The 14,505-nt window shown below is 42.9% G+C and overlaps 1 protein-coding gene across 2 annotated transcripts in view; it reads left to right on the top strand.

Moving 5' to 3' along the window:
* The window catches only part of SRGAP1 (SLIT-ROBO Rho GTPase activating protein 1), a 260,025-nt gene extending 247,759 nt beyond the window's left edge, over positions 1-12,266 (top strand). For both annotated transcript variants that reach the window (XM_036252855.1, XM_036252856.1), the window contains exons 19-22: positions 6,052-6,232; positions 7,427-7,561; positions 7,699-8,038; positions 11,725-12,266. In XM_036252855.1, coding sequence (XP_036108748.1) covers positions 6,052-6,232; positions 7,427-7,561; positions 7,699-8,038; positions 11,725-12,102 — 1,034 coding nt within the window. In that variant the 3' untranslated portion in view covers positions 12,103-12,266. The remainder of the gene's footprint in view (positions 1-6,051; positions 6,233-7,426; positions 7,562-7,698; positions 8,039-11,724) is intronic.
* Positions 12,267-14,505: the final 2,239 nt, after the last annotated feature.

Below are 14,505 nucleotides of genomic sequence, written 5' to 3'. Positions count from 1 at the left end.
CTCTTTCTGTGAGTTCATCATTGATGTACAAGAATGCCGTCAATTTCTTGACGTTAATTTTGTATCCTGCTACTTTGCCAAATTCATTTATTAAGTCTAATAGATTTTTGATGGAGTCTTTAGGGTTTTCTATGTACAATATCATGTCATCTGCAAATAATGACAGTTTCACTTCCTCCTTTCCAATTTGGATCCCTTTTATTTTTTCTTCATGTCTGATTGCTGTGGCTAAGACTTCCAGTACAATGTTAAATAAGAGTGGCGAAAGTGGACATCCCTGTCTTGTTCCTGTTCTTAATGGAAATGTTTTTAGTTTCTGTCCATTGAGTATGATGTTGGCTGTAGGTCTTTCATATATGGCCTTTATTATGTCGAGATATGATCCCTCTATTCCTACATTGCTGAGCGTTTTTATCAGAAATGGATGCTGGATTTTGTCGAATGCTTTTTCAGCATCTATTGATATGATCATGTGGTTTTTATTCTTCATTTTGTTTATGTGGTGTATCACGTTTATTGATTTGCGAATATTGTACCAGCCTTGCATCCCTGGAATGAATCCCACTTGGTCATGGTGAATAATTTTTTTGATGTATTTCTGGATCCGATTTGCTAGTATTTTGTTCAGGATTTTGGCGTCTATGTTCATCAGGGATATTGGCCTGTAGTTTTCTTTCTTCGTAGTGTCTTTTTCTGGTTTTGGAATTAGAATTATGCTGGCCTCATAGAACGTGTTTGGAAGTCTTCCTTCTTCTTGAATTTTTTGAAATAGTTTGAGGAGAATGGGTGTTAGTTCTCTTTTGAATGTTCGGTAAAACTCCCCCGTGAAACCATCTGGGCCTGGGCTTTTGTTTGCTGGGAGAGTCTTGATTACCTCTTCAATTTCCTTAGTTGTTATTGGTCTGTTCAAGTTTTCTATCTCTTCCGGGAATAGTTTTGGGAGACTGTGTGTTTCTAGAAATTTGTCCATTTCGCTGAGATTGTCGAATTTGTTGCCATATAGTTGTTCATAGTAGTTGTTAACGATCTTTTGTATTTCCGTGGTGTTGGTTGTTACTTCTCCTCTTTCATTTCTGATTTTGTGTATTTGGGTTCTCTCTCTTTGTTTCTTGGTGAGTCTAGCTAAGGGTCCATCAATCTTGTTTATCTTTTCGAAAAACCAGCTCTTTGTTTCATTGATCCTTTGAATTGTTTTTTTGGTCTCTATGTCATTTATTTCTGCTCTGATCTTTACTATTTCCTTCCTTCTACTTGCTCTGGGGATTTCTTTTTGTTTGCTTTCTAATTGTTTAAGTTGTGAGGTTAGACAGTCAATTAGAAATTTTTCTTGATTTTTGAGGTAGGCCTGTAGTGCTATGAACTTCCCTCTCAGAACTGCTTTCGCTGCATCCCATAGATTTTGTGTTGTTGTGTGTTCATTTTCATTGGTTTCCAGGAAGTTTTTGATTTCTTCCTTGATCTCCTCGGTGACCCATTCATTGTTTAATAACATGCTATTTAGCCTCCATGTGTTGAAATGTCTTTGCATGTTCTTGTTGCAATTGATTTCTAGTTTCATGCCATTGTGATCTGAGAAGATGCTTGATATGATTTCAATCTTCTTGAACTTGTAGAGATTTAGTTTGTGTCCTATCATGTGGTCTATCTTTGAGAATGTCCCATGTGCACTTGAGAAGAATGTGTATTCTGTAGTTTTGGGGTGTAATTCTCTGTAGATATCTATTAAGTCCATTTGGTCTAGTGCTTCATTTAGAGTCTCTGTTTCCTTGCTAATTTTTTGCCTAGAGGATCTATCCAGTGCTGTCAACGGGGTGTTGAAGTCCCCTGCTATGATTGTATTGTTGTCGATTTCTCCTTGGAAGTCCTCCAGAAGATTTTTAATATATTTTGGTGCTCCTATATTGGGTGCATATATGTTTATCAAGGTTATATCTTCCTGTTGGATAGATCCTTTCAATATTATGTAGTGGCCGTCTTTGTCTCTAGTTATGGTCTTCATTTTGAAATCTATTTTATCAGTTATGAGAATTGCTACCCCAGCTTTTTTTTGCTTTCCATTTGCTTGGAAAATTTTTTTCCATCCCTTCACTTTCAACCGATGTGAGTCTTTTGTTGAGAGGTGGGTCTCTTGTAAACAACATATAGATGAGTCATGCTTTCTTATCCAATCAGCTACTCTGTGTCTCTTTATGGGAGCATTCAATCCATTTACGTTTAAGGTGATTATTGATATGTACTTATTTATTGCCATTTTTGTTTAGTGTGGTTCTATTTTTCTTCCCATTTCTCCTGCTAATTACAGCAGTCCTTTTAACATTTCTTGCAGTGCTGGTTTGGTGCTAATGTATTCCCTTAGCTTTTTTTTGTCTGGGAAGCTCTTTATTTGATCTTCTATTTTGAATGATAGCCTTGCTGGGTAGAGTAGTCTTGGATTCAGATTCTTGTTTTTCATGACTTTGATTACTTCATGCCATTCCCTTCTGGCCTGTAGTGTTTCTTGTGAGAAGTCAGCTGAGAGCCTTATGGGGTTCCCTTTGTAGGTAACCTGTTGCTTATCTCTTGCTGCTTTTAGGATTCTGTCTTTGTCTTTAATTTGTGGCATTTTAATTACTATGTGTCTTGGTGTGGGCCTGTTTGGGTTCTTCTTACTTGGGACTCTCTGTGCTTCTTGAAATTGAATGCCTTCTTCCTTCACCAAATTAGGGAAGTTTTCTCTCACTATTTTTTTGAATATATTCTCTATCCCTTGCTCATTTTCTTCTTCTTCGGGGACTCCTATGATGCGAATATTATTACGTTTCCAGTTGTCCCATAGTTCTCTTAAGCTGTCTTCCTGTTTTTTAATAGTTTTTTCCTTTTGTTTTTCTGATTGGTTGATTTTTTCTACCCTGTCTTCTAATTCACTGATCCGGTCCTCAGCTTCCCCTACTCTGCTTTTTAAACCTTCCAATGTGTTTTTCATTTCAGATATGTCATTTTTTATCTCTTCTTGTTGGTTTTTAATTTCCGTTTGGCTTATTTTCAGTGTCTCTGTGTCCTTACTCATGCTGTTCAGCTTCCTCAAGATCATGGCTCTGAATTCTAGCTCTGTTAACATGCCTAATTGCTCCACATTGATCTCATCTTCGGTGGAGGTGGCTTGCTCTTTCATTTGGCTTCTGTTTCTGTGTTTCACCATTTTAGCTATCACTGTGGGCTTTGGAGCCTGTCAAGTTCTCCCTGTGGGTGTTGGTGTTCTGCTGTTTGTGGCTCCCTCTCCTGTGTTTAGATGAGCGAGGGAGGACCCGCATTGAACACCACTGTCAAGTCTTACTTTCCTGGTCAAAGTTGCCAGCCCAGGAAAGGTACTGTTATCCTCTAGCTTTTTGCCTGGAGGCTAGCAGTCTAGGTTAATTGATGAGTTTTGGGTTGTCAGTTGATTGAAAACCTCCCTCTGGTGCTCAGCCAAGGGGCTTTCACGAGGGTGGGGCAGATGCTGGTCGTTAGTGAGCCTCAATTAACACTTCAATGGCCCACAGGGTGGGGTTGGATCTCCGAGGGAGGGGCTGCTGCCTCTCCCCAGAGCCCTGGGGAGGAGCAATGTGGCCACCGTCCTGAGTGGCTGCACTCAGCCAAAGCTCCGAGAGCCCTCCAAACCCCGAGTGTCCCGACACAGTTCCAGTCCAGTCTGCCCTCCCTCCGCCGGAGCCCAAGGTGAGTGGCTGTGGCTGTTTTAGCCTCTGTCCCGGCTGCGCTGTGGGGCCGCCTGGGAGTGTAACCCGCGGGCGCCGCTTATAGCTAAGGCCGCTGCCGAGCTGCCGACCGTGGGCTCCCAGCCCCGTCTCGCGCCTTCGCAAGCCTACCGGGATGGAGTCAGTGTCCCTCGTTGTATGGTCCTCGCAAGCTGCTTTTCTGTTGGTTTTTCCCGTCGATTTGTCTGTGTTATAGTTGTAATTCCAGTTTGGTTCTGGGAGACAGTCTGTGTAGCTCCGTTCACTCCGCCGCCATTTTTCGGTTCCCGGTGAATACTATTTTATAGTGCACCACAGTCTGCATGTAGTATACTTCTCATCAAAGAAGGTGTAAAAATAATTTTAAAACAACAATTTTAGTCCTTTAACAACAAACTGTAACTTTAGATCCTATGTTAACACTCTGGTACTTCTTTCTAAAATTATATTTTCTCTATTAAAACAATAGAAAGAGGAGCTTTATTAAATATCTACCAGTCTGCTTCATAGAGGAGGACTATACCTTTATATTCAAAGAGATTGACTCTTTAGCTTGTTCTCAACTTGCAGATACAGAATAAACCCTGGTTGATCTGAGATGACAGATACTACATTTTTTACCCCAGTTCTCCCTGGGGACAGAATAAACATGTCCATGGTGTGGGGCATACAAATAAACACATCCATGGAAGGATGAAGACATGCCAATTTATTAAAAAGAACTTCATGACACGTAATTTGTAAATCCCTATGTGAACACCTCCATGTGTTAAAATCGCAGGATGCACCTTTTATAGTTGTTTAATTTAATTTGTCCGCTTATTTGCCTTCAATATTTGTGGTCAGAATAATATCAGAGCTGAAATTCCAATTCTAGTCCCAGAATTCAGTAATTTTTTTTCCAACTTTTTATTTTGAGATTATTGTAGATTCACATGCCATTGTCCAGAACAATACAGAGAGATCCCACACACCCTTGGCCGACAAGGGCAACATCTGACATAACTGTGGTATAATATCACAACCAGGAAACTGACATTGATGCAATCCAGTCACCATATTCACATTTTACCAGTTTTACGTGCACTCATTTGTGTATATATTTACTTAGTTCTGTACAGTTTTATCGCATGTATAGATTTGCATGACCATGAGGACGGCCGAGTTCCATCTCGAGGATGCCTTGTACAGCCACGGCCCCTTCCTTCCGTCGCCGCCCCCACCCCACCCTCAGGCAGCCATTCATCTGTTCTCCGTCTCCTCCAAGTATGCTGTACAAATGGAATCGTGCAGTATATAACTTTTGAGATTGGCTTTTCTCACTCACTATTATTCCCTTGAATATTGTTTGATCTCTAGAAAATACAGATTTTGAATCTGATCTTTTAATGACAGTACTGGACGGTCTTAAGTTATGCTAGTTTCATAGGTAATATCTAGAATCTGTTACTGACACGGGAGAAAACACAGTTGTCTTCACTGTTGGTGGTAGTTTGAAGATTTCATAGTGCTAAAAAAGTAGATGTGGAAATTAAATGTATTCAAGTAGTATTTAATGTGGCGATTTTTGTAAACTTGATTGTTCTAAAAATAAGCACATCAGCCCTGGCCAGGGTAGCACAGTGGTTAGCGTACCAGTCCACACGCCAAAGGGTCAGGGGTTCGATTCCCAGTCAAGGGCGTATACCTGGGCTGTAGGTTCGATCCCAGGCCTGGTGGGGCTGCGTGTAGGAGGCAACCAATCATGTGTCTCTCTCACATATCTCTCTCTCTCCCTCTCTCCCTCCCGCCCTCTATCCCTCTCCCCCTCCCCCTCCCTGCCTCCCACTCTATCTGAAGATAAATGGAAAAAATATCCTCAGGTGAGGATTAACCAAGAAAAAGCACATAAAAAACATAAACGTCCTAGTGTTATAGGCTAATAATTTTTCCATATTATAAGTAGGATTAACATATTGCGAGGGAACTCCATCAATGTCAAAATAATATGGAGCTATTGTGGAGGATATTACAACCCAAGGGAAGATCTTATATATCATATTGCAAAGTTTAAAATATTTTTTATTAAACTGTCATTATAGCTCTAGTAACAGGCTGTGGAAATTAAGATCTAAGGTTCAATTTTTCTTCGCCTGAAAAACTGTTGACAGCCAAAGTATGTTTTTCTGTATCTCTTATAACACCCTCATTTTCTCCTGCTTGGTGATTTGTTTATTCCCCGTTCCGTCTGGATATTAAAATGGCCTGGTTTATTTCGAAGGCCTCCTCGACACCTTTCAGATCGTGTAGCACGTCTTCCTAGCAGCCTGCCCCTCACCGCTCTCCGGTGTGTCCCTTGTAGAGTGCGAGCCCATAGAAGCCATAGCCAAGTTCGACTACGTGGGGCGGTCCGCCCGAGAACTGTCCTTCAAGAAGGGAGCCTCCCTGCTGCTGTACCACCGCGCGTCCGAGGACTGGTGGGAAGGAAGGCACAACGGCATCGACGGGCTCGTGCCGCACCAGTACATCGTGGTGCAGGATATGTGAGTAGCCGGCTCCCGGCTCCCGGCTCCCGGCCCCGCAGAGCTCCCGAGGGGGACCCCGGCCGTGGCTCTCGCGGGGGGGACCCCGGCCGTGGCTCTCGCGGTGACCGTGGCCTCGCGAGGAGAGAGCAGGGGCATCGCAGAGGTGGCACCTCTGAGCCTCACCGTCCTTGCCTTGCCCGCGGGTCCCTGATCGGCCTGCAGGGCCAGCAGCTCATTTCCCAGGCTCTGCCCCGAGGTTGAGACGCCTCCTGAAGCTTCCAGATTCTAGGAATCTGTGCAGAGGACTTTAGGAGCTGACTGACTGCTGACTCCACACACAGCGGTGGTCTTCTTGTGGTGTCTGTCCACCATTTCCCTTCCACATTCCCAAAAGGAAGATACTGACCTCAAGTTTAAAAAATATCATCCCCCGGCTTCTTTTTTTTTTTTTGCTGATGGGAAAGCTCTAATTTCAAAACTACTTAAAGAGATAGGAAGATGGTCATAATATATTACATGAAAGAAGCAGGTTACAAAGTGATATGGACGGTATGATCCCTATTTTGTGAAGACAGTATTTCACAATGCAGCACCGATTTAAGAGCAGCTTTTCAAGGAAAAGGGAAATATACCACATAAAATATACAAGGTGAATAAATGAGTCAGCCTAATTTTAGAAATGTTAAAATAGGTACCTCAGAATCCAAGAAATAGTATGTATGTATATACAGGTATCAGTCATTTGTGTCTAAAGTATATAAACATAAGCATCTATAATGTAAATACTGTACATCACAGGCTGGGGCAAAAGTAGGATGGCAGTTGTCCATATGGAAAATAGTACAGTGTTAATAAATAATGCAAAAATAAACTCCGTGTTTCACGTACTCACAACTGGGACCTGCTTTTGCCCACCCTGTATGTGCACATATTGTAGGTGTGTATTCCAGGCATTAAAAAAAAGTATACAAGGGCACTCTTAAAAAATCATAATGGCAATCGTCTCTGGATGTTATGTTATATTATGGGTGTTTGTTATTTCACTCTTCATATATCTGAATTTTCCACTTTTTCTGCAGTGGAACTGTATTCTTTTTATAATGAAAAGAAAAATGTTATGTTAATCAGAGGCTTACATACATAAATGCCATCACTTTTTTTGTTCCTGTTCATCTAGCAAAAGACCATCACTCTTGATTCTCATTGTTTCAGGGATGATACATTTTCAGACACTCTGAGCCAAAAAGCTGACAGCGAGGCCAGCAGTGGGCCAGTCACCGAGGACAAGTCTTCATCCAAGGACATGAACTCGCCTACAGACCGGCATCCTGATGGCTATGTAGCCAGGTGGGTGGAGTCTGGTACCCTGGCTCCCGAACCTCCACTTCTCCTGGGGGCTGTGAGGAGCCACAGTGCCACAGCTTTGCGGTAGGACCCAGTATGATAAGCTGTCCTTTTCTCTCTCTCTTTCTGTGTATGTCTAGACAAAGAAAAAGAGGAGAGCCACCCCCTCCAATAAGGCGTCCTGGCAGAACCAGTGATGGCCATTGTCCCCTCCACCCCCCACATGCTCCTTCCAACTCCTCAGTTGACCTGGGGTCCCCAAACCTGGCCAGTCACCCCCGGGGCCTGCTGCAGAACCGTGGCCTCAACAACGACAGTCCGGAGAGGAGGCGCCGGCCAGGCCATGGCAGCCTGACCAACATCAGCCGGCACGACTCCCTCAAGAAGATCGACAGCCCTCCTATTAGAAGGTCCACGTCATCAGGGCAGTACACAGGCTTCAATGACCACAAGCCACTGGACCCGGAGACCATCGCTCAGGTAGGATGCTTTCAATGGAATGGTGCGTGCTCAGTACCTGGGTGTGATGAAGGAGGTATGCAGGATTTACTTTTTTGTAGCCCTCTGTTTTGTACTGAACTAATGAAAACAGAAAGGAAATTAGGCCATTCTTTAATTTAAGGCATCACTATGGCTCTCTTGAAGAACCATTTGTTACTGGAAGGGCCCAGGTACACCAGGTTTATATTGATTTAAACAGAGTCATGGCAGAAATGTAGGAGGCAGGGCATTCAAATACATCATTGCTGCACAGCCAGGAAAATCTTCAAAAAAGAATAACGAGAAAGGACTAGCCCTACCAGATCCTAAATGCATGCTAAAGAGTAAAACGGACAAATTGATGGAGTGGAACCGAGAGACCAGAAACAGAAAAATGTTAATAGAGGATAAAGATAATATTTTCAACTCAGGAAGTGATAGATTAGTCAATAAGTAATATGAGAAATAATGGTTCGCTGTTTGAAGAACTTGGGGTCTGGGTACCGTGTCACTCCTGAATGCCTGTGTCTTCACTTCCCAGCAGAGAAGGGCTTTGTGGTTTTTCCTAATGATTAGAATGGACAAAGTAAAAATACCTGTAAAACGATATTAATTGATTTTCCCATAGTTCTATCATTTTTGCTATGGCCATAGCCATAAAAAAAAGTGTGTGTCTCCAGTGACAGAGGAGAATAGATTTAGGCTGTGCCATTTGAGTAATCGAACGCGTCTTCCAGCTATCACCGAAGCTTACAACTAAATTGATCAAAAAGCAAAGTGAATAGAAATGAACAAATGTGGGGAAATATTAAAAATGCATTATTTCTCATAAAAAGCACCCAAGGAAGCTTGCACTGATGTGACAAATTTCCAAGATATCTCCAATGTCCAAACTGAAAAGGATGTTGGATAGCAGATAAGACTGTGTTTTTAAAACGTTAAACCAATTTTAAGTGCACAACAACTTTTCAGCAAAAAATCAGAAAGACATTTAACCTTTTTGGTTTTCTCTATTTGAAGTGCCCTGTAGGCAGGGCCCTTTGAGGCCTGTTTAGAACCAGTGATACGTGACTATAGCTGACTAATGATTTGCAAAAGCCATAACCCACTGCTAATAATAAGCAGGTTGCATAGGATATGGGTTAGAGAGACAGAGAATTGGAAGCTTGGGGGTGGGAAGACCTACTAAGGTCTGCTTAACCCTTTGGCTTCTAGAACCAGGAAATCCTTTCCTTGCAAATCATAAAAACAAAAACTCAACAGATAAACAAGGCTTTGTGCCGTCTCTCTGGGGCAAATACTTTGTTATAAAAACAAATCCATATGCTTAGCATCAAATGGAAGTCACATATGAAAATAATTACTTGAAAAGTGATGTCATCTTCACAAAATGGCTCCCAGCTGTGTCCTTTATTTATCTTTCCATCTCTCATCTCCAGATTTTCCCATGAGGACAGCTTAGCCTGCCATCATGGTGTTTGTACAAAAAAAATATGCAAATCTTCTTATTAAACAAATCAATGGAATCCCTGATGGAGGTTTTGTTGTTGTTGCTGTTTAACTACAATACTCATCTGTGATCATCATGTTTAGCTTTATTCATTTAGCAAACCTTTACCGAGCACTTACTCTGTGCCAGGTCCTATGCTAGACTTTATGGACACAAAGTTAAATCCATAGCCAGCAGCTGCCTGAAGGTGCTACTGTCCAGTGAGGGAGTGGATGTGGGACTCAGTCACCACTGGGCATGGCCATGAGGGTCACGCTCCAGGTGAGTGAAGAAGGGTCTTGCGGTCAGACCAGAGCAGCGCTCGCCAACTCGCCCTACCTCGCACCACACTCCACCTTTTGTGCGTGTGGATGTCAGAAACACGGTTCAGTAAAGGATGTTCACATGGCTGTGAAACAGATCTCCAGAACTTCTCTGCCTTGTAAGACTGAAACTGTACACCCGCTGAGGAACAAGCCTGTGCCCCTCCTCCTGCCCCGGCCACCACGTTCTACTTTCTGCTCAGCCTATGAGTGTGACCACCTTGTAGAAATGGAATCATGCAGTGTTTGTCTTTTAGCAACTGGCTTATTTCACTTAGCATAACATTCTCCAGGTTCATCCATGTTGTAGCATGTGGCAGGATTTTCTTTTCTTTTTAAGGTCAAATAATATTCCATTGTTTGTATATATCACATTTGCTTTATTTATTTATTTATTTATTTTTATTTGTTTATTTTTTTATCCTCACCCGAGGACATTCTTCCATTTTTTTGTTCAGATAGAGTGGGAGGGAAAGAGAGGAAGAGAGAGAGAGAAACATCAACGTGAAAGGGACACATTGAGTGGCTGCCTCCCACATGACCCCAACCCCGGGCCGGGGACGAATCACAACCAAGATATGTGCCCATTGACCTGAATTGAACCCGAGACCCATCAGTCTGCGGGCCAATGCTCCAACCGCTGAGCCAAACCGGCCAGGGCATTGCCTTATTTATTTATCCATTGATGGAGCACACTCCACATTTCTGAAACAAATATTTTGTAGTTCCCCCTTTACTCTCTGAAATAAATTAATACATGATATACCTAATTTTAAAAAATTTATAAATCTCTGAATATAATATAAAGAAAAAATAAATATGAAAACTAATGTATTTCAGTTAATGCTTAACAACACTAGAAGACAAATGAAATAGTGACTTGTTTTTACCAATAGGTAGAATTACCATAAATCCAATTATAAATGCATATTGATGTAAAAGTTTAACGTTAGTCTGAAGTCAAATTCTATGGAAGGTGTATCCATTAGTCATATGACTTTTCTCAAATGTTGGACAACCCTTGGTCAGTCTCAATCAAAATAGAGTATAATTTACATGATCGCTTTATTCCTAGAAAACTTAACACCATTAAAAAATATTTTGCGTTTATATATAAGAAAGAATTGAGTTCTAGGCTCAGGTTATTATAAATGGTTTTTCACCCACATAAATCTCTGGAGGACATTCAAACGTCGAACAAGATGTGGGATAGTTCATTGTGTGTAAACTATCCGGAACACTTGCAAGATGGCTCACATGCCTGGCGCCCGCCCACCAAATGCTCATAGTGCCACCCCATTATTATGACATTGGAGCATACACACACACATACGCCATACTGCCAAAATGCCCTCTATGGGGCGGTACCACTTCCACTGAGATCCACTGGTCGCGATCATTAGGGGAACGCCCACACTGATGTTTGAAGAACTGCTAGGAGTTAGCCAAGTACATAGGAAGTGCTCAAAAAGTAGTTGTTGAATGAATGAAAGAAACCTGGCTTTTTATTGCAATTCACTTTTGTTTCTTGGGAAATTGTTGCGGTATCTAAATTTAAGCTACCTTTTGCCCTAGAGTGAAATGGAATGCTATATAAAAAGTCAGCATATAAGGTAGAAACCACTGGAAGGCGCCTTAGAATGATGAATGTGTGATAAATGGCTCCATGAGCCATTACGTCTTGGTCTCCTGAACACTCAAGAGTCAACATAATTACATGAGATGGCATTATGTGTATACACTTTCCACCTATGATGAAGTTAAAACATTCCTGCTTTTGCTGGCCTGTTTGCTTTGAAATGAAATCTATGGGTTTCTATACATTAGTATTAATTATCAGTTTGTTTTCTCTCTCTCTACTGATTTCACAACAGGATATTGAAGAGACGATGAACACTGCTTTGAATGAACTCCGAGAACTGGAGCGACAGAGCACAGCCAAGCACGCCCCCGACGTGGTCCTGGATACCTTAGAACAAGTGAAAAACTCTCCCACCCCGGCCACGTCCACAGAATCTCTCAGCCCTTTGCACAGCGTCGCCCTCAGGAGCTCAGAGCCCCAGATTCGGCGCAGCACTAGCTCCTCCAGCGACACGATGAGTACTTTCAAACCTACGGTGGCTCCCAGGATGGGCGTGCAGCTGAAGCCTCCAGCCCTGAGGCCGAAACCTGCTGTTCTTCCGAAAACAAATCCTACCATAGGACCCGCCCCTCCCTCCCAGGGTCCAACAGACAAGTCTTGCACAATGTAAAAACCACTGAGCAAGGTCATACGGGGAGGTGATTATAAAAAAGAGAAAACGGATTAGTGACAAAAGTCAACAATCCATAACTTTCCTTAGTTTTGTGCTTATAACTGGAGATCTTCTGGCTTTTCTATGTTCTCGAACGTAACGTCTGTGATTAGCCAAGTTAGCACGGGCATTTGTATTTTGTAATTTCTTTCTTTTTAAAAAAAATAATAATAATAACTGGACAGCTGTCATTTTAAAGACAATAGACACACTTAGACTTACTTGAAAATTCAATGCTGCACCATTTGTAATGAAGGCAACACCACTCTGCTCTCCGCGCTGTACAGCGCTTCAGGTTTAGTGTAACTGGTGGCTCAGAAGTGCCTGGGCCCGGAGGCACGAGAGTCTGAGTTCCAGGCTCTGGAGTATTACCAGTGTCGGGCCGTGGCACTTGGGGTAGCGGCTGAAAGGTGATAGTGGCATTGTTGGGTAGCTGACAGTGAGCACCTCTGATTCCATGCAGGGGGCGGGGTCCAGCTCAAGCCACAGACTTGCAGTTGTCACAGAGGGATGGACATTCTCAGTGGGACCTTCAACCCACGGCCTGAACGATGGATGACTGCCTCTTTCATAATAAGTCATTTCCCTGGGTCCAGGTGAAAGACTCTGCGGAAGAGGGTAGAGCCTCTGGAGTCACCGCTTGACCTGGACCCGGGAAAGGAGAGAGACAGTTGCCCGGAGCTGTCGATGTGACTCCTTCCACGAGCCTGACCAGGCCCCAGAAGATGTCCATCTCCATCCCGTGCATTCACAAAGGACTAGAACAGTCTAGTTTTAAAGACTTTCTGGTTACACTACTCCACCAACGCCTTCCGAGATCTGTTGCTCAGTAACTGCCTAGAAAATATTTCCAGCTCCCCTGAATCCCTGTGCGCCCCTCTGTGGAAATGGAGAAAGCACGCAGCACACACGTCCTTGGTTCACTCAGCCTTCTTCTCCAGCCCAAACGACCCTGGTTTCTTTAAACATGCCACAGAGACCCAACGATCCTAAATCGAACCCCTACCTTTCCTCTCCTGTGTCTTTGAGCCAACCTCGAACTGGCCATGGTACTGGAGTGAGAGCCGTGCTGGCCACGGGGGGAGGGTTGCCCCATGGTTCCAGGGTCATTTCCTCCTGAGACTGTACCTGGAACCATGACTTTTCTTTTCTTTTCTCGTGTGGTCTCTCTAGAACTCGCATAGTCACCTCGCTCCATCGGGGCCCTCTTTCTCTGACCTCCTGGCACACAGACAGTTTTCCTTTAGCCACTTTTCTGCTCTATTTCCCTCTGTCTTAAAACGGTTGCTTTGACTTCAGTTGCTTTGACTAAGGTACAAACCACCACTCTCCCACCAGCAGTAGCTTACATCATCTGTAAACCTATGAGCATTTGATCGATTCTATCATTCAACTTACTGATGAAGAGACCTTTTTTTTTTTTTTTTTTGCTTCTGATAAATGGATGGCCAGAACTAACCCCTCTGGGCCACCACTGACTTTCTTCTAGGTTTGGTTTCGAACTGGTAGCCAATTGCATTCCCACCTAAGAACTACATGGTGTGGACTTCATCAGTCCACTGGCGAATGCATCATGCAGGAAAGAATGAGGATCTGAACGAAAATCAAGATCATGACTTTAATCTCTACCTCAGTTTGCCAGCCTAATCATTCTAATGCAAACGGAGCTTAGATTAATGAGACACTTTCCTTTCAAAGTCACACTCTGGTTGCTTGCCTACCACCTAATTTCATAAATGTACTCAATAGTGAATTTCTTCCAAGTATTTCCAGGAATGGTAAGCTTTTAAACCTCTTTATTTTCAGAACCATCCAATTGTGGGAGATGGGGCATTTTGAAAAAGAGGCCCAGCTCAGCACCTGTTCAACCCTGTCACCATTTCCCTTGAGCTTTAGCGGTCCTTCAGCGTCTCGGACACACGGAGACAGCAGGACCACGCTCGGAATAGCAGCAACCCTTTTAAACAATCTTCCCAAATTCCCTCGGAAGTTTAAACTTTCCTGAATAGTCTCCCAGTTCTTTTTGGATTCCACTTTGGTTTCTGATTTCTGTCGCTACCTGGGGTAACAGAAGCAAATAATAAAGGTGGAAGTAATAGAGGAAGGAAGGGAAACTTAATCCTTTAGAACTTGAAATAAAAAGAATTCTTAAAAACCATTGTCCATCTTTGATGGAAGTGTAAGATGTTAACAACGGGCATCAGAGGTGTTTGAATGTATTATTTGGTGATGGTGGGGGGTCTTTTATAAGCTTTAGCTGTAGCTTTTCAGATCTTACTCCAAGCTCCGTTCCCCAGACTTCTCCCTGGGGCCCCTCCCATGTCTCCGCTCTCTGTTTGCACCTATAAGGAGTGAGGCCTG

Source organism: Molossus molossus, unplaced genomic scaffold, assembly GCF_014108415.1.
Source record: "Molossus molossus isolate mMolMol1 unplaced genomic scaffold, mMolMol1.p scaffold_m16_p_10, whole genome shotgun sequence".
Classification (NCBI taxonomy): Eukaryota; Metazoa; Chordata; class Mammalia; order Chiroptera; family Molossidae; genus Molossus; species Molossus molossus.
The sequence above is the reverse complement of the archived record's forward strand: the minus strand, read 5'-3'. Positions and strand labels throughout refer to the sequence as shown.